This window comes from Hoplias malabaricus, chromosome 15 (genome assembly GCF_029633855.1).
Source record: "Hoplias malabaricus isolate fHopMal1 chromosome 15, fHopMal1.hap1, whole genome shotgun sequence".
NCBI classification, from domain to species: Eukaryota; Metazoa; Chordata; class Actinopteri; order Characiformes; family Erythrinidae; genus Hoplias; species Hoplias malabaricus.
Genome location: NC_089814.1, coordinates 19,243,576 through 19,262,116, shown reverse-complemented (window position 1 = coordinate 19,262,116; position 18,541 = coordinate 19,243,576). Strand labels below are relative to the sequence as shown.

Here is an 18,541-nt window from a genome sequence, read left to right as displayed (position 1 = left end):
TCAGTGTAAATTATAAAAGTCATAGTACTCAGTATCTCTATTCAGAGTTAGAATGGATCAAAAGATGCCTGATCTTTATTGACTTCACACTGAAATTGCTTTTAAATTATACACTTAGCACTTTATACTGTAACTGTGACTGTGATTATAAAAGATCCACTTCACAATATTGTAGTAAGTATTATTCTATACAGTGTTGATCTTTGTATCTGAAAGCAGTCAATGGCAGGCACTAACGACAGCGCAAATGCTTTAATTTCTATTTTCATTAAACTAGAAACGGAAGGTTGGGCTATAACAAAGCTTGTGGTAGTAATACTGTTAACTGTGTTTTCCATATATGTGAACTGTATTATGTTGTTCTCTCTTAGAAGTAAACCTGCCTTCAAAGTATCTCCACGCTATATTCTCTTTGCCCACATGCTTTATAATGACTCAATTCATCTTAGTCTTACTACTTTGATGTATGCCATGGCCCTGGCATTCATCAAGCCGGCTAAAGCCGTGTGTTCATTGATTATGTTTCTGTCTGTTACAACATTTCTCAATGCACCTTTAAACCTGGCTCTAATGTCACTGGAGCGTTATGTGGCCATATGCTATCCTCTAAGACATGCTGAAATAGCCACCCATAAAAGGACATTTATTGGCATTGTTTTAATTTGGTTTTTTGGCTCTGTAAACATTTTGAGTGACATACTTTTTGCTGCTGTGGAGGACCCTAACTTTTTTTACATGCAGATGTTTTGTACTCGTGAGCAGATTTTTATAAAACAGTGGCAGCTTGATGTGTACAATGCGTATAATGTGTTGTACTTTGTGACAGTGACACTGATCATTGTCTTCACCTACATCAGGATTTTAATCACAGCCAGATCTGTGTCCTCTAAAAAGGATTCAGCTAAGAAAGCCCACAGGACTGTGCTGCTGCACCTCATTCAGCTGGGACTGTGTCTCTCCTCTTTTGTATATGGTTCTATAGAGAGAGCTCTTTATACATTGACTAGTAATAATATTGTTCTCTTTACACACCTGCGATATCTGAACTTTGTCATAGTTCTGATCCTGCCACGTTGCCTCAGCCCTCTCATCTATGGGCTTAGAGATGATGCTGTAAGTCCATTATTTAAATACTATTTTTGTTATGGCACTAGGAGGACAGCTGAGAAAGGAGAAAACCTGTGACAGCAAGTAATAGAAGCTTCTTTCATTCTACACCTGCACCAAACTACATCTGAAAAAATTGAATATGAACCATTTTTTCTGCTGCCTGGGCACACGTTTTAGGTTTTAGTTTAGAATAATGGTCCCCAAACCCAGTTCCCAATATACATATAAAATCCTCAAGTAATTTAATACACAGAGAACATGTTAAATAACAAGGCAGGGGGCAAGGTTCAGGTGTGTTATGATAATTAATGCTCTTTATCCCATATATTTAGACTGCCACTTTAATATCAGGTTTAATGCATGTGTTGGGGCAGCACGCTGGCACAGCAGGTAGTCTAAATGTATATGTTAAAGTGCATAGTATCACTGTTACACAGCTCCATGGACCTGGACTTGGGGTTGTAGGTTTGAACCCTGCTCTGGGTGAGTCTGTGAGTTTGGGGTGCTAACCCTGTTAACCCATTGTTAACCCTTCTAACACTATGCTTAATTACCATGTTGGGTTAGAGTAATTGCAACGCTTACAAATGCTAAATGAACTAATTCTATAAAACAAATTATTAGTTATTTTCATGTTGATTTGTCAAGCAACAATGCCATGCTAAAAAAGCACAGCTGTGTCTCAAATGTGACATATGAAAACATAAACAACAAAAAAATGTTGGTAAAGTATTTATTTCTTTGGTTTGGGTGTGTTTGTTATTTGTTCACTTATTCATTCATTCCTTCATTTTCCCTAAGAACTTCATCCAGACCAGGGTCACAGTAGGATTAGAGCCTAACTATCTTGAGGCATAAGGCCATGCCAGGGTTTTTATGTTTAATGATGTGTAAATAAAAGCTCTGCTTGCACTAATGTTTAGCCTGCATGCCTGTATGTCTCTGCCTCTGTGTGTGTGTGTGTGTGTGCCAACTCTGGGTTGTAACTATCTTCCCCGGTAGTGTGTCTCAGATTCTCCCTAGGATGCCACAATATTGAGGGAGTATACGGAAGCACACTTGAGTTGCCAGTATGACCAAGAGAAAAAAGATAATTTCATGCATTTGGACACAGCTTTATATGGGGTTCTCCTCCACCTATTTCACTCTGCCTTGAGAGCAGACAAACATTCACAGTAATGACTAAGCCAAGTTCCAGCTGAATACATTTTTGTTTTTGTGTGGACGGAACCCAAAACCTTGTTTTTATAAAAATATCCACATCCAAGTTTACTGGGTCTAAGAGTGGAACCACAAGACGCCATGCAGCTTGAGGTGACAGTGTGGGGCTAGGCTTGTGTTGCTGATGTCAGGGAACGCGAAGGGCGGACTGATGGAGGCAGACGCACACGATAAAACACAGATACTTTATTAACGAAAGAATATAACAAAACAAACACAAACAGACTTGACTCGGAGTAGGAAAGAAATAACACGACATGACTAGGAACGAGAAAGAATCAACACGACATGACTTTGAAAGAGAAAAGACACAAAACGAATGACTGATACACAGAAGTGACACCAGTGAGCTTAAATACATGTATAGCTGAGACACACCTGAAACAGATAACGAGGACGGCGGACAAGGAGGCGGAACAAAGGCGAGACATGGGCGGAGACAAGGACAACAACAAACAGAGCCATGTGCTGAGAGAGCACATGGCAGGGAAAACAGACATGACAGAACAAGTACGTAACAGATGCCCCCTCCTGAACGCGCAACTCCCGGGGCGCATACACCTAGATCCCCCAGGAGGAGAGAGCACGGAAAACAAGACAGACTACGACAAGACAAAGAACCATCTGGAGACAGGACTCAAGACAAGACAAGAACAGACACAGGAACAGGGGACACGACAGGACCGGAAATAGGAGACTGTACTCGGGACAGGACAGGAGACTGACAAAGGGTAGCGACAGCAGACTAAACAAGAGACTGGACAGGTAGCTTACAAAATGAACCAGGAGACGGGACTAGGGACTGGAACGGACTAGACAGGACGGGAGTGGAAACACAAGACTTGACAGGAGACTGGGGTTGCACATTAGACAGGAACTGTGACAAAACTGGGGACTGAACAGGTTTAGAGACAGAAGACTGGACAGTGGCAGGTGACAGGATAGGGGACTGGAATGGAGACATGACTGAGGCTTGAGACAGGACGGGTGACTGAACTTGAGACAGGACTGAGGCTGGGTGCTGGGAATGGACAGGAGATGGAACAGGTGATGGAATGTAGAACTGGGAATGGACAGGGGACTGGACTTGATTACAAACTGGGGACTTGAATGGAGACAGGACAGGTGACAGGACTGGGTACTGGGATTGGACATAGGACTGGACAAAGGGTTGAAATGGGGACTGGACTGGATTAACAGGGGACTGGACAGAACTTGGCAGTGGAACAGGGACCAGGACGTTTACGGGGAAAGAAATGAACACAGTGACAGGGACAGGAACAGAGACAAAGGCAGACACAGGTACAGGGACGAGGACAGAGACCGTAACTAAGACATGAACAGACATGGGAACCAAAACAACTGGGACTGGCAAAAGTCTGTGGGGAAGTCTGAGGAACGAGCCTGGGCACAGTTCTGGGGACTTCGGGGCCGACCTACAGACACGACCTGATGTGGCCGGAGCCTCAGTCACGGGTGCAGAAGCGACCGGAGCCACAGTCATGGGTGCAGAAGCGGCTGGAGCCACAGTCACGGGTGCAGATGCGGCTGGTGCCACAGTCACAGGTGCAGAAGCGGCCGGAGCCACAGTCACAGGTGCAGAAGTGGCCGGGGCCACAGTCACAATCAAGCATACTTTTCTTCATATTTACTCACACAAATTTATTCTATGTACTAGACCCATCAAGGCAATAACACAATATTTGATTAACTATACTCTTCTTGGGCAGCACGGTGGTGCAGCAGGAGGTGTCGAAGCCACGCAGCTCCAGAGTCTCTGGGTTCAAGCCCCGCTCCGGGTGACTGTCTGTGAGGAGTTTGGTGTGTTCTCACTGAGTCCAGGTGAGTTCCCTGTGGGTGCTCCGGTTTCCTCCACAAAGTCCAAAAACACATGTTGGTAGGTGGATTGGCTACTCATCAGTGTCCCTAGGTGTGAGTGAATATGCAAGTGTGTGTTGCCCTGCGAAAGGTGTATTCCTGCCTTGCGCCCAGTGATTCCGGGTAGGCTCCAGACCCACCCCGACCCTGAACTGGATAAGCAGTTACAGATAATTAAATGAATTAAAATAATCATTAAAATTTATTATGCTAAAACTATGTAAAATGGAGTCATTTTTTTCATTTAATTAAAGCGGAAATGGAAGGTGGGATTATAACAAAGCTTGTAGTAGCAATACTGTTGACTGTGTTGTTCACTCTTAGGAGTAAACCTGTTTTCAAAGTATCTCCACGCTATATTCTCTTTGCCCACATGCTTTATAATGACTCAATTCATCTTAATCTTACTACTTTGATGTATGCCCTTGTCCTGGCGTTCATCAAGCTGGCTAAAGCTATGTGTTCATTGATTATGTTTCTGTCTGTTACAACATTTCTCAATGCACCTTTAAACCTGGATCTAATGTCACTGGAGCGTTATGTGGCCATATGCTATCCTCTAAGACATGCTGAAATAGCCACCCAGAAAAGGACATATATTGCCATTGTTTTAATTTGGTTTTTTTTCTCTGTAAACATTTTGAGTGACATACTTTTTGCAGCTGTGGAGGACCCTAACTTTTTGTATATGCAGATGTTTTGTTCTTGTGAGCAGATCTTTATAAAGAAGTGGCAACTTGATGTGTACAATGCGTATAATGTGTTGTACTTTGTGACAGTGACACTGATCATTGTCTTCACCTACATCAGGATTTTAATCACAGCCAGATCTGTGTTCTCTAAAAAGCTAAGCTAAGAAAGCCCACAGGACTGTGCTGCTGCACCTCAATCAGCTGGGTCTGTGTCTCTTCTTTTTCATATATGGGTCTATAGAGAGAGCCCTTTATACATTGACTAGTAATAATATTGTTCTCTTTACACACCTGCGATATCTGAACTCTGTCATTGTTCTGATCCTGCCCCGCTGCCTCAGCCCTCTCATCTATGGGCTTAGAGATGATGCTGTAAGTCCACTATTCAAACACACATTTTGTCATGGCTCTATGAGGACAGCTCTAAAAGTAGAAAACTTGTGACAAGTAATAGAAATTTTTTCTTCTTCCACCTGCAGAGAACTGCATCTGACAAAAATGCATTTTGACTAAATGTTCTCTCCTCCAATCTAGGGCCTTAGAGGCAAGGTTATATAACACATGTTTATACAAATTTATCCATCCATCCATCCATTATCCACCGCTTATCTGGGTCCGGGTCGCGGGGGAAGCAGTCGGAGCAAAGAAACCCAGACCTCCCTCTCCCCAGCCACCGACGCCAGCTCCTCCGGGGGTATACCGAGGCGTTCCCAGGCCAGTCGAGACATATAGTCTCTCCAGCGTGTTCTTGGTCTGCCCCGGTGCCTCCTCCCCGTTGGACATGCCCGGAACACCTCTCCAGGAAGGCGTCCAGGAGGCATCCGAACCAGATGCCCGAACCACCTCAACTGGCTCCTCTCGACATGGAGGAGCAGCGGCTCCACTCCGAGTCTCTCCCGGATGTCCGAGCTCCTAACCCTGTCTCTAAGGGAGAGTCCAGACATCCTGCGGAGAAAACTCATTTCAGCCACTTGTACCCGCGATCTCGTTCTTTCGGTCACTACCCAAAGCTCGTGACCATAGGTGAGGGTTGGGACGTAGATTGACCGGTAAATCGAGAGCTTTGCTTTTCTGCTCAGCTCTTTCTTCACCACAACGGACCGGTACAGAGCCCGCATTACTGCTGACGCTGCACCGATCCGCCTGTCAATCTCCCGCTCCATCTTTCCCTCACTCGTGAACAAGACCCCGAGGTATTTAAACTCCTCCACTTGAGGCAGGATCTCACTTCCAACCTGGAGAGAGCACTCCACCCTTTTCCGACTGAGTACCATGGACTCGGACTTAGAGGTACTGATCCTCATCCCTACCGCTTCACACTCGGCTGCAAACTGGTTCAGCAAGAACTGGAGGTCCCGGCTCGATGAAGCCAACAAGACCACATCATCTGCAAAAAGCAGACATGGGATCCTGAGACCACCAAACCGGACACCCTCCGCCACTTGGCTATGCCAAGAAATTCTGTCCATAAAAATTGTGAACAGAACCAGTGACAATGGGCAGCCCTGACGGAGTCCAACTCCGACTGGAAACCAGTCGGACTTACTGCCAGCCATACGAACCAGACTCCTGCTCTGTTTGTACAGCGACTGGATAGCTCGTAACAAAGAGCCCAGTACCCCATACTCCGTGAGCACCCCCCACAGAATACCCCGAGGGACACGGTCGAATGCCTTCTCCAGATCCACAAAACACATGTAGACTGGTTGAGCAAACTCCCATGCACCCTCCAGGATCCTAGCGAGGGTAAAGAGCTGTTCCTGTGTTCCACGACTGGGGCGGAATCCGCATTGTTCCTCCTGGATCCGAGGTTCAACTATCGGTCGGACTCTCTTCTCCAGTACCCCCGCATAGACCTTACCGGGGAGGCTGAGGAGTGTGATCCCCCTATAGTTGGAACACACCCTCCGATCCCCCTTTTTAAAAAGGGGAACCACCACCCCAGTCTGCCAGTCCAGAGGCACTGCCCCCGATGTCCACGCGATGTTGCAAAGACGTGTCAACCAGGACTGCCCCACAACATCCAGAGCCTTGAGGAACCCGGGGTGAACCTCATCCACCCCCGGGGCCCTACCGCCAAGGAGTTTCCCTACCACCTTGGCCACTTCAGCCCCAGTGATAGACGAGCCCCCCCCCGGGGTCCCCAAGCTCTGCTTCCTCTGCGGAAGACGTGCTGGTGGGATTGAGAAGATCCTCGAAGTATTCCTTCCACCATCTGGTGACGTCCCCAGTCGAGGTCAACAGTTCCCCACCCCCACCATATACAGTGTTGGTGGAAAACTGCTTTCCCCTCCTGAGTCGCCTGACGGTTTGCCAGAAACTTCTCGGAGCCGACCGAAAGTCGTTTTCCATGTTCTCACCGAACTCCTCCCACACCCGAGTTTTTGCCTTAGCGACTGCCGAGGCTGCGAGCCGCTTGGCACCTCGGTACCTGTCGGCTGCCTCCGGAGTCCCCTGAGCCAACCATGCTCGATAGGACTCTTTCTTCAGCTTGACAGCCTCCCTCACCCGGGGTGTCCACCACCAAGTGCGGGGATTGCCACCCCGACAGGCACCGACAACCTTGCAGCTACAGCTCTGTTCAGCCGCCTCAACAATGGAGGTCCGGAACATGGCCCACTCGGACTCAATGTCACCAGCCTCCCCCGGGATGCAGTCGAAGCTCTGCCGGATGTGGGAGTTGAAGATCTTTCTGACAGGTTCCTCTGCCAAACGTTCCCAGCAAACCCTCAACACACGTTTGGGCCTGCCAGGTCTGTCTGGCATCCTCCCCCGCCATCTGATCCAACACACCACAAGGTGGTGATCAGTTGACAGCTCAGCGCCTCTCTTCACCCGAGTGTCCAGAACATATGGCCGCAGGTCAGATGATACGACTATAAAATCGATCATCGAAATGCGGCCTAGGGTGTCCTGATGCCAGGTGTACTTGTGGACACCCTTATGTTCGAACATGGTGTTCGTAATGGACAAACTGTGACGAGCACAGAAATCCAATAACTGAACACCACTCGGGTTCAGATCAGCGGGGCCGTTCCTCCCAATCACGCCCCTCCAGGTCTCACTGTCATTACCCACGTGAGCGTTGAAGTCCCCTAGCAGAACAATGGAGTCCCCAGAATGAGTGTTCTCCAGCACTCCCTCTAGGGTCCCCAAGAAGGCATGGTACTCTGAACTGTTGTTCGGTGCATAAGCACAAACAACAGTCAGAGCCCTTTCCCCAACCCGAAGGCGCAGGGAAATTACCCTCTCGTTCACTGGGGTAAACCCCAATGTACAGGCGCTAAGCCGGGGGGCTATGAGTAAGCCCACACCTGCCTTACGCCTCTCACCCTGGGCAACTCCAGAGTGAAAGAGCATCCAGCCCCTCTCGAGGAGATTGGTTCCAGAGCCCATACTGTGTGTCGAGGTGAGCCCAACTATATCTAGTCGGTACCTCTCAACCTCGCGCACCAGCTCAGGCTCTTTTCCCACCAGAGAGGTTACGTTCCATGTTCCAAAAGCCAGTTTCAGTAACCGAGGATCGGAACGCCAGGGCCCCCGACCCCGACCACCACCCGATCCACAATGCACCAGACCCGGATTACTACCTCTCCCACAGGTGGTGGGCCCATGGGAGAGTGGACCCATGTATCCCCTTCGGGCTAAGCCCGGCCGGACTCCATAGGTGAAAGTCCGGCCACCAGGCGCTCGCCAAGGAGCCCCTCCCCCAGGCCAAATTTATATTTGATATAAATATATTATGCTTTGCAAGTATTGTATACAACAAATATAATGTTATTCATCTTTTCCCCCTTTCGTTCTCACAGTGCCTTTTGTGTACTTTGTGCCTTTGTGCACTTTTTTGGACTATTTTGAATAAGAAAAAAAAATTAATTACGGATGAATTAGAACAAGCAAGAAAAACAGTATGCATAAACTGCAATAGAAACATTTCCCAGGTTCTTTTATTTTGGCCTCTGTCTCTCTCTCCCTCTGCTACGTTAATTGGTAGCCTTGTGCGCGGCTGACGTCACCCGCACAGCTCACTGGTACTTGTAGTTCTCGGCTTGGCTTCTTGGCTCCATTAAAAAAAAAATAAAATAAAAAAACAAAACAGCATGCATGATGCAACACTATGTTTAGTAATGCTGTACTTCAAGTTTATAATTTTATAAGTTTATAAATTTATATATTAGTGCTCTTAGCCACAATGCTAATACAGGGAAGACACTTAGGCCTGCTAGCAACCAGCTAACAACTGAACCGAAAACTTTGTCAATATATATAGTGTATATAGTTCATATATCTCTAATGATCTGGATTTTTTCTCTTTCACTTGCTTGTAAGCATTTTGAATGTCTTTCAACATTAACATTTCTACATAATCATTTCTTTAGCTAGCAGTATCTAAACTCCCGAGTTTTTCTTTACCAACACACCAGTTATATGATTCAGGGTAAATATGATGCAGGGCAAAATAATACTCTTATCTTATAGTTATACCTTTACTAATATATAAGGAATATGAATAAATTATACATTTTGAAAAAAATACTTCAATTACAGTGCGAGCTAACAGAGAGTTGCTGACAATTGATGCCAAAAAGATATTAAACTATCAAGCAAAAATGTCATAATAAAATAAGACAACTCTACCATAAGGGTTCAAGATTATTGTCTAATCTTCCCTTTTAGATCACTACCTACCATGTTCACATGTTTACACAGTGGTTTATGGATAATATGATATCAGGTTAGTGTACATTGGTGGACGACTACTGACGTGCAGACTGACCAAATTAAATGTTTACAGAGAAGGTTATCGACCAATAATGGTAGCTCTACAGTCAGACCGTCCAATCCGAAGATTTTAGGCTACTTCACCACTCCCCCTTCTCACTCAAGCGAACCAAACGGAGTAGGGGAGGGCGGGACTATTTTGTGAAGGAAACTCTTCTCGAAATTCTATGTAAGCTCTAGAAAAACTAAATCCCAGACGTTTGTGAAATTCCACCCGGACATTTTTTTATGTCTAAAAAAGAGGACATGTCCGGGTAAAAGAGGACGTCTGGTCACCCTATATAAAATGGCAGAACCCCAAAGGAGCAGTTTCAGACAGGTTTTATATGACTCAAATGCCAATCAGAAATAAGCAAAGAAAAAAATACATTTTTGGTTGGTTGAACTGGCTTTGAGTTTATGTGGGCAAACTCAGAAATGTTGGCCTCTCCCCAAACCTAGAGCCAGCCCTGAATAGAATTATGATAATTCATGCATATAATTGTGTAATTTTACAGGAAAAGGCAATGTCTTGAAAACTAATATTAAAATAGTAGTCAAAAAGTAATAAGTTCAAAGTGAAATATGAATTTAAAGATTTTTCAGAAATGTGTTCTGTTAAATATGTTAACCCACCTGACACTTACACTTAATTATCATGTTGGATTACAGTAGTTGTAAGAATTACACATAAATGAATGCATTAAGCAAAGTAGCCAGTTATGCTTAACTGTAATGTGTCATAGTCTAAAATAGTTCTCTTTTGTTCCTGTGTTTAGTTCTGTTTTCACTGTCATGTGACTTTCCTGTTGTTTCTAACCACACCCCTCACCTGTGAACCCTAAGTGTTTGAACCCAAAATCGAGTTTATGATATCTTTAATACTAATGCAGAATATATGACTCATCAGATGGCGAATTTGCTGACTTTGTTAGAGATATCTTAAAAGACATTTTCACTAGTCAAAATATAATTGTAGATATCTTAAATTACTGTTCTTATTACGGATTTTAAATGTTTACCTATATAAACCCTCACATATTTGTTTGTCCTTGTCACTCATTTCGTCCCTTTTTGTATTTAATTAATAAATGTTCCATCTTCGCACGTACTTTCCCCATCTTGTCTCCTTTCACCCCCTTGACAAATGTCAAGTGCTTACATTATTGCTTAGTGTTTTTTTTTTTTTTTTTATTGAATGTCTGTGAACATCTGATAATAACATGGCCTTTCTGAGTGCTCAATACAATTAGACTGACCATTATTAAGGTATAAATGAAGAAAGGAGAACTGTGGTCGTCTTCAAACAACAGAAATTATTTTGACAGCATTTTAGAGTAATTTCAGAGGTTTACGTCCAGGGTTGTAAATTTCAATGTTGGGGACAATAAACAGATATAAAAAGATAGAGCAATTCCTAATATAATATCACATTTGTTTTAAGACTACAGGTAGACTACAGGTATATATATACCTGTATATATAAACCCAGGCGAAAGAAAAAGTTTCCTCCAGAAACAAATGTTGGTAGGTGGATTGGGTACTAAAAAGTGTCAACGAGTGTGTGTGTGTGTGTGTGTGTGTGTGTGTCACCCTGCAAAGGACTGGTGCACCCTCCAGATCGTGTTCCTGCCTTGTGCCCGGTGATTCTGGTTAGTCTCTGGACCCAACTTAACCCTCACTTGGATAAGAGGTTACAGACAATTGTAGTGTCATATGATGAATGTGTGTTTTTTGATGAATTTGACTTTCTGAGATTTGATTTTAATACCCAGATTTTAGCTGGTTTGCAGAGACATCTCCAAGCCACATAAGCCAAATGGAATGTGAGATTACCCAGAGCAGAGTCATAAAACCTCACTCCAAGACGGTTTATGACCCAAGGCCCTAGGGTCAAGAGAAGAATCTTTTGGGAGACACTCCTAAGGATCAGTTTATGCTCTGTGTAAAACTGCTTAATTAAGAACTTCTCAAACTATTAAATTAATCCTTAAATCCCATTGGTTTAAAACAGTTTGAAGTTATATATGGGTACAACTGTATGAAATTAATTCCATTTGGAAACTCAAAATGGGTGGAATTAATTTACATATGTTTTAAATCACTTTTTATATGGACTTATGTAGAACCAAGATAGCCACATACTTTGTGTGATATTTGGTTAAGAATTATGTAAAACATGTTTTTTCTTAATGATATTACTTTGTGTTAACATATAATCTTTTATATTGCAAAAGTATGATTCACAATCCTGGGATATTCATTCAACAATCTTGGCAAATCTTTATCTCTAATCTTACTGATGTTCTTAAGATGGCAAAATGCTGATCTAGTAACTGCTTTAATATGACTACTAAAACTGAGATCTGAGTCCATTAATACACCAGGTCACATGGTTTCATTCCTTTTATGGCTCAGGAGTGGTGCTGAATGCTTGCTGGGATAAACAATAGCCTTTCTAGAATTTAGGGTAATTATCATAGAGAAATTCCCTCACATATTAATCTCCCAGTTCCCTCATGTATCGCTGTAATCCATTTCATTATATGAATGTATAATCAATATTCATTATTTGATATTCCAATTAATACACCATTTGTGTGCTAAAACCAATCCTTGGTTATTTGTTTGTGTGTGCACTTTTCTTGTGTCAGGACTGAGTGGACTGACGGAGGCGGACGCACTCCCTAAAACACAGTGACGTTTTTTTAAACAAAAGATAACAAAACAGAGATATGGACAGAGAGACTTTCGACAGAAAGACAATACACAGGGAGCTAAGCAGACTAAACCTGAACATGGAGAGCTAAACAGACTAAACGGTACTGAGACAATGAGAGAAGCAAAAGGAAGAAACAGACTAACAAACAAAGGAAAGAGAAGCGACTCACTGAACAGACAAGATAGACAGACTAGAGAGAGTGAAACGAGGAGTGAGGGACAGACGAGACAATCAGACAATCAGAGAAACATGAAAGGTGAAGAGCAATGACAGACAGACTTGAGCAAAACAACGGTGGAATGTCCGACAAGAGGAATTGAGAGAAGGAAACGTAAATACATAACACAGACAAGAGACACCTGGAACAGATAATGAGGTGGCAGGATTACAAATAACACTGACGAGGAGGAGGAACAAAGGCGGGACTATGGCGGAGACATGAACAATAACAAACAGAGCCATGTGCTCTTGCACGGGGAAAACAGACACGACAGGACAAGGACGTGACATCTTGTATAGAATTATTGCTTCTAGTTCAGATTCAATTTCAGAGCCAAGAACCTACAGCGGGTCAATGAGCATAATTCATTAATAATTAATTCTAGCTAATTCTGCCATACAATATGTAAAGTCATCTAACATGATAACCTACATGTCCAAGCTAAAATTGGACAGGTAAAGATACTACATATTATTTAATGGCTCCCAAACATGGAGCTAAGCAAAATGAATTAAATAATTAATTATTAATCAAATAATAATTAATTATCATTGACTCAGCTATGTAGTATTTATGCCACTGTGATGTGTGCATAATCATTTCCATTACACAATAAATTAATAAATAATTTGCATTTGTTCTGGTGCATTTAGGATCAGTTGGTAAAATAAAATGTTTTGTATTTTGTATAAAGCATAATGTGTAATAAAATGCTGACTCGAGACTTACAGGTGCATTACAATAAATCAGAATATCATCAAAAAGTTATTTATTTCAGTAATTCAATTCAAAAAGTGAAACTTATTATATAGATTCATTACAAACAGAGTGATCTATTTCAAGCATTTGTTTCTTTTAATGTTTATAATTTTGGTTTACAGCCTATGAAAAAAGTAATTATCCCAGAAAATTAGAATAATCAACACAAAACAACTGCAATAGTTTCCCAAGCCTTTAAAATGTTTAATCTAGTTCAGTAGGCTATGAAATCATGGGGGAAGAGTGCTGATTTGACAGATCTCCAGAAGACAATTATTGACACCCTCCTACTGTATCCAAGCATATTAATGAAAAGTTGAGTGGAAGGAAAAAGTGTGGTAGAAAAACGTGCACAAGCAGCAGGTATATCCGCAGCCTTGAAAGAATTGTCAAGAAAGGGTCATTCAAAACATTTGGGGGAGATTCACAAGGGGTGGACTGCTGCTGCAGTCGGTGCTTCAAGCACACATAGACGTATCCAGGATGTGGGCTACAACTGTTGCATTTCTTGTGTCAAGCCACTCATGACCCAAAGACCAGAAGCGTCTTACCTGGGCCAAGGAGTAAAAGGACTGGACTTTTCCTCAGTGTTCAAAGTCAGATGAAAGTAAATTTTGCATTTCATTTGGAAATCAAGGTCCCAGAGTGTGGAAAAAGTGTGGAGAGGCACACAATCCAAGCTGCTTGAGTCTAGTGTGAAGTTTCTACAATCAGTGATGGTTTGGGGAGCCATGTCATCTGCCGGTGTTGGTCCACTGTGTTATATCAAGTCCAAAGTCAGCACAGCCGTCTACCAGGAAGTTTTAGAGCATTTCATGTTTATAATGAATCTCTATAATATAAGTTTCCCTTTTTGAATTAAATTACTGAAATATATTAACTTTTTGATCTTATTCTAATGTATTGAGATGCACCCGTAAGTAATCAATTCAAGTGAAAAACACCAAATATTTTTTGTAAAATTCTTTAAAGTTGGAATTAATTTGTTGATATTTGGAGTAATTACCTGAACTCTACTCTAAAAGGTTTTTGAATGTTCATCCTAAACAGGCTATTTAGATATCACCTAAGCCTTTGCACAGCAGTGTTTAACAAACAGGACAATGTGATCTGTCTTGTGTGTGAGACTAAAATAGAGACAAATAATGCAGGTAATTTCTGATGACATCACTGTGCCTTCTTGATGCTATGATGTCACTGTAAATGATAAAAGTCACAGTACACATTACCTCTATTCATAGCTTGAAGGAATCAAAAGATGCCTGATCTTCTTTAGCTTATGAAAAATTTAAAAATTGATTATTGTTTTTATTGGCTATACAAAATTTTTTTTGCCTTCACATTAAAGTGCTTTTAAATTATACACTTAACACTTTATATTGTAACTCTGACAGTGATTTTAAAAGATCCACTTCAAAATATTGTAGTAAGTATTATTCTATAGTGTTTGATTTTTGTATCTGAAATCAATCAATGGCAGGCACTAATGACAGCACTGCAAATGCTTTTATTTCTATTTTCTTTAAACTAGAAACAGAAGGTGGGGCTATAACAAAGCTTGTGGTAGTAATACTGTTGACTGTGTTTTCCATATATGTGAACTGTAATATGCTGTTAGCTCTTAGGAGTAAACCTGTTTTCAAAGTATCTCCACGCTATATTCTCTTTGCCCACATGCTTTATAATGACTCAATTCATCTTAGTCTTACTACTTTGATGTATGCTCTTCTCCTGGCGTTCATCAAGCTGGCTAAAGCTATGTGTTCATTGATTATGTTTCTGTCTGTTACAACATTTCTCAATGCACCTTTAAACCTGGCTCTAATGTCACTGGAGCGTTATGTGGCCATATGCTATCCTCTAAGACATGCTGAAATAGCCACCCAGAAAAGGACATATATTGCCATTGTTTTAATTTGGTTTTTTGGCTCTGTAAACATTTTGAGTGACATACTTTTTGCAGCTGTGGAGGACCCTAACTTTTTGTACATGCAGATGTTTTGTTCTCGTGAGCAGATCTTTATAAAGAAGTGGCAGCTTGATGTGTACAATGCGTATAATGTGTTGTACTTTGTGACAGTGACACTGATCATTGTCTTCACCTACATCAGGATTTTAATCACAGCCAGATCTGTGTCCTCTAAAAAGGACTCAGCTAAGAAAGCCCAGAGGACTGTGCTGCTGCATCTCATTCAGCTGGGTCTGTGTCTCTCCTCTTTCATATATGGGTCTATAGAGAGAGCACTTTATACAATGACTGGTAGTAATGCTGTTCTCTTTAATCACCTGCGATATCTGAACTTTGTCATAGTTCTGATCCTGCCCCGCTGCCTCAGCCCTCTCATCTATGGGCTTAGAGATGATGCTGTAAGGCCAATATTCAAACATACATTTTGTCATGGCACTAGGAGGACAGCTCACAAAGTAGAAAACTTGTGACAATTAATAGAAACATTTTTCTTCTTCCACCTGCAGAGAACTGCATCTGCGAAAAAAATGCATTTTGACTAAATGTTCTCTGCTGCCTGAGCCCTAGAATATAGGACCTGTTTACATAAAAATCATTTTTGATATAAAAATATTATGTTTTTCAAGTCATGTTGCATAACACAAATATAATGGAATTCATGAAGGTTTTTTGTGTTTTTGTTTTAAAAAACAAATTATATTAAAATTGCAGTCAAAATCTATCTGTTAAAGTGAGGTTAGTTCAAAGACAAATATTAACTTTAAGATTTTGATTGTTAACCCACCTGACACTATGCCTAATTACCCTGTTAGGTTACAGTGCTTAAAATGAAAAATTACTAATTATTACAAATGATAAATTAACTTATTTAACACATCAAAATCCAGTTGTGTTAAACTGAAATGTTTTGAGAATGTAACCATAAATCAGTGTTTGATTATCAAAAGCAGATAAATTTTGCAAAATTTTGACTTGTGCTACCATAGGGTAATCTGATAATACAATGGTCTTTCTGAGTGCTCAACACAATCAGACTGAACATTATCAAGCAATAAAGCAGGCAAGGGAAACTGTGGCCTCATTGGGTTTTCTTAATGGGAAACCATCACAAAGATAATTTCAGTATGAATTTGCACTGTGTTTCTATAACAGCAGAAGAAATATTTCAATTTTTAAAAATATATATATTGCCTAAAATATGCTTACCTGAAAACTCTTATAATGGCATGCTGGGAGCAAACGTCCAGCTGAGTAAACTTGCAGCCTCAATTAGGAAGACTGACTAAGAATGTAGCCAAGACAACACACAGTCAAATTTTACTATGTGGGGCTAGACTTGTGTTGCTGAAGTATTTAACTAGAGTTGGATGTGTCTGAGGAGGGAGAATGATTTTAAGATAAAATCAAAAACCTGATGATTAAGACAAGACCTAGACCATTTTTTCAGTTTGTTTGCTTTTGTCTTAAGCATGTGTAAATAAAGGTTAATTTTTTACTTTTAAAATGTTATGTGTTCCTTACCTTCCTGTCTAGTGTGGGAAATCACCCTTTACATTGTTCATGATAAGATTTTAAGCCATGTGTCCCATCCCCTTCCCATGCCAATGCAACGCTACCACTACAAGGTGGTGTAACTTAATAGTTGTGTCTTCCCATATGGACATTTTTTTTTTATAAAAAACAGATATGATTCTTATGTGTGTTTACCTCAGTCATATAAGTTTAATATATGACACTAAAAACATGTATACAATCCATATTAAATTAATGTATTATCAGACACATATATGAACAACATACATGAACAATTTATATGAATTTAATATAGATTGTCCATATATGTCATACAAATATGAACAATTTATATTAAATTCATATGTTGTTACAAAAGATCTTAGAAAATTTCATAAAGGATGAACATAAAGAAATCTAGCCCGGTTGTAGCATGTGTCTTCCTTGGCTACACTGTAAGAGTCACTCTGAAAATACCACAAGTACACAACCTTTAAGATTTTCATTTTAAACTATGTAATATAGAAGTGAACATCAAAATGATAATGTATAAACAAATATAATAGTGTGTATAATAGTGTGTATTTAAACTTGATTTTGGATATCAGAGGCTATTCGTCTTTATTTTTTTAATTTGCATTAGAATCATCAGTGGCGGAAAATTTTGGCACGCCCAACATTCATTCATTCATTCTTTGTAAGTGCTTACCCAATTCAGGGTCATGGTGGGTCACCATGTCTTCACCAGTCTTTCACAGGGAAACACACGCAATCATTTACACCTACGGACACTTTTGAGTCGTGAATCCACCTACCAATGTGTGTTTTTGGACCATGGGAGGAAACCCACGCAGACACGGGGAGAACACACCTAACTTCTCACAGACACCGTACTGCCCCATGCGCAAATTAATAGCTTTGCATAGCATTTTCTTAAATGCCTGAGACTTTTTCCACAGTAGTGTATATATTATGATATTATCTAACTAGCTAGCTATATGCTAAATAATAATAATATGTGATACCAAATACCCTTATACATTGATGTATGAAATTGAAACCTCACTGATGGCTTTTAAGAGGCATCTTTTGATAAACACATGAAATATAACATCTTTAAAAAAATTATTTTTATTTAAAATAAATCTGGTGTTGATACATTACCACGCTGAAATACAGCACTATTGGCTGTCTCACCTCGTTACTTTGAGTTTAATTGGTTAATCTGATTGTCATTCTGGAAACTCAGAATCACAACTCTCAGCCATTAGGTTTGAAAAGTCCCACTGTTTGCTTGTTTCTATCGCTGCACATTCGCTCTGTCTAAATGTCTATTACCTGGAATATTTCGTACCTCTCCGTCAAATTCTTACTTTACACGAACTGTACGATGTTACAAGAGGAAAAACCTTGGAATATGGACAAAAATACGATTCAGTGGGGATTTTTTAGACAAGTGGAAAAGTCAAGAAAAGACTTTCTATGGAGTCAAAAAAGGGTCAAAATATTTTGAGCTTGTAAAACAATACTCAAAAATGTACAGAATTTTTAACTGTGTTTAAGCAACTACATACACATACAATTAAAATCCACAAATGTATAGGAATGCACCAATTTAAAACAACAACAGCAGCAATAATAATAATTTAAATTCACAAATGTGAAGATGTATAGAAATAATTATTAAATGTGTTAAA

General features: G+C 40.9%; 2 protein-coding genes and 1 pseudogene across 2 annotated transcripts; all 3 read left to right on the top strand.

The window, feature by feature from the left end:
• The first annotated feature begins 222 nt into the window (after nt 1–222).
• On the top strand, nt 223–1,185 carry LOC136668023 (odorant receptor 131-2-like). Its single transcript, XM_066645270.1, has one exon. The coding sequence runs from the start codon at nt 223–225 to the stop codon at nt 1,183–1,185; it is 963 nt and encodes a 320-aa protein (XP_066501367.1).
• Nucleotides 1,186–4,468: 3,283 nt separating this feature from the next.
• LOC136668022 (odorant receptor 131-2-like) lies at nt 4,469–5,345 on the top strand (annotated as a pseudogene).
• A 9,491-nt stretch (nt 5,346–14,836) lies between these two features.
• LOC136668021 (odorant receptor 131-2-like) lies at nt 14,837–15,802 on the top strand. The gene has a single exon (XM_066645268.1). It carries the CDS (start codon nt 14,837–14,839, stop codon nt 15,800–15,802), a length of 966 nt encoding a protein of 321 aa, XP_066501365.1.
• The last annotated feature ends 2,739 nt before the right edge of the window (nt 15,803–18,541 follow it).

Excerpts from the sequence above, each read along its gene's own strand:
- LOC136668021 (XM_066645268.1), top strand. The coding sequence starts at position 14,837 with ATGGCAGGCACTAATGACAGCACTGCAAATGCTTTTATTTCTATTTTC.
- LOC136668023 (XM_066645270.1), top strand. The coding sequence starts at position 223 with ATGGCAGGCACTAACGACAGCGCAAATGCTTTAATTTCTATTTTCATT.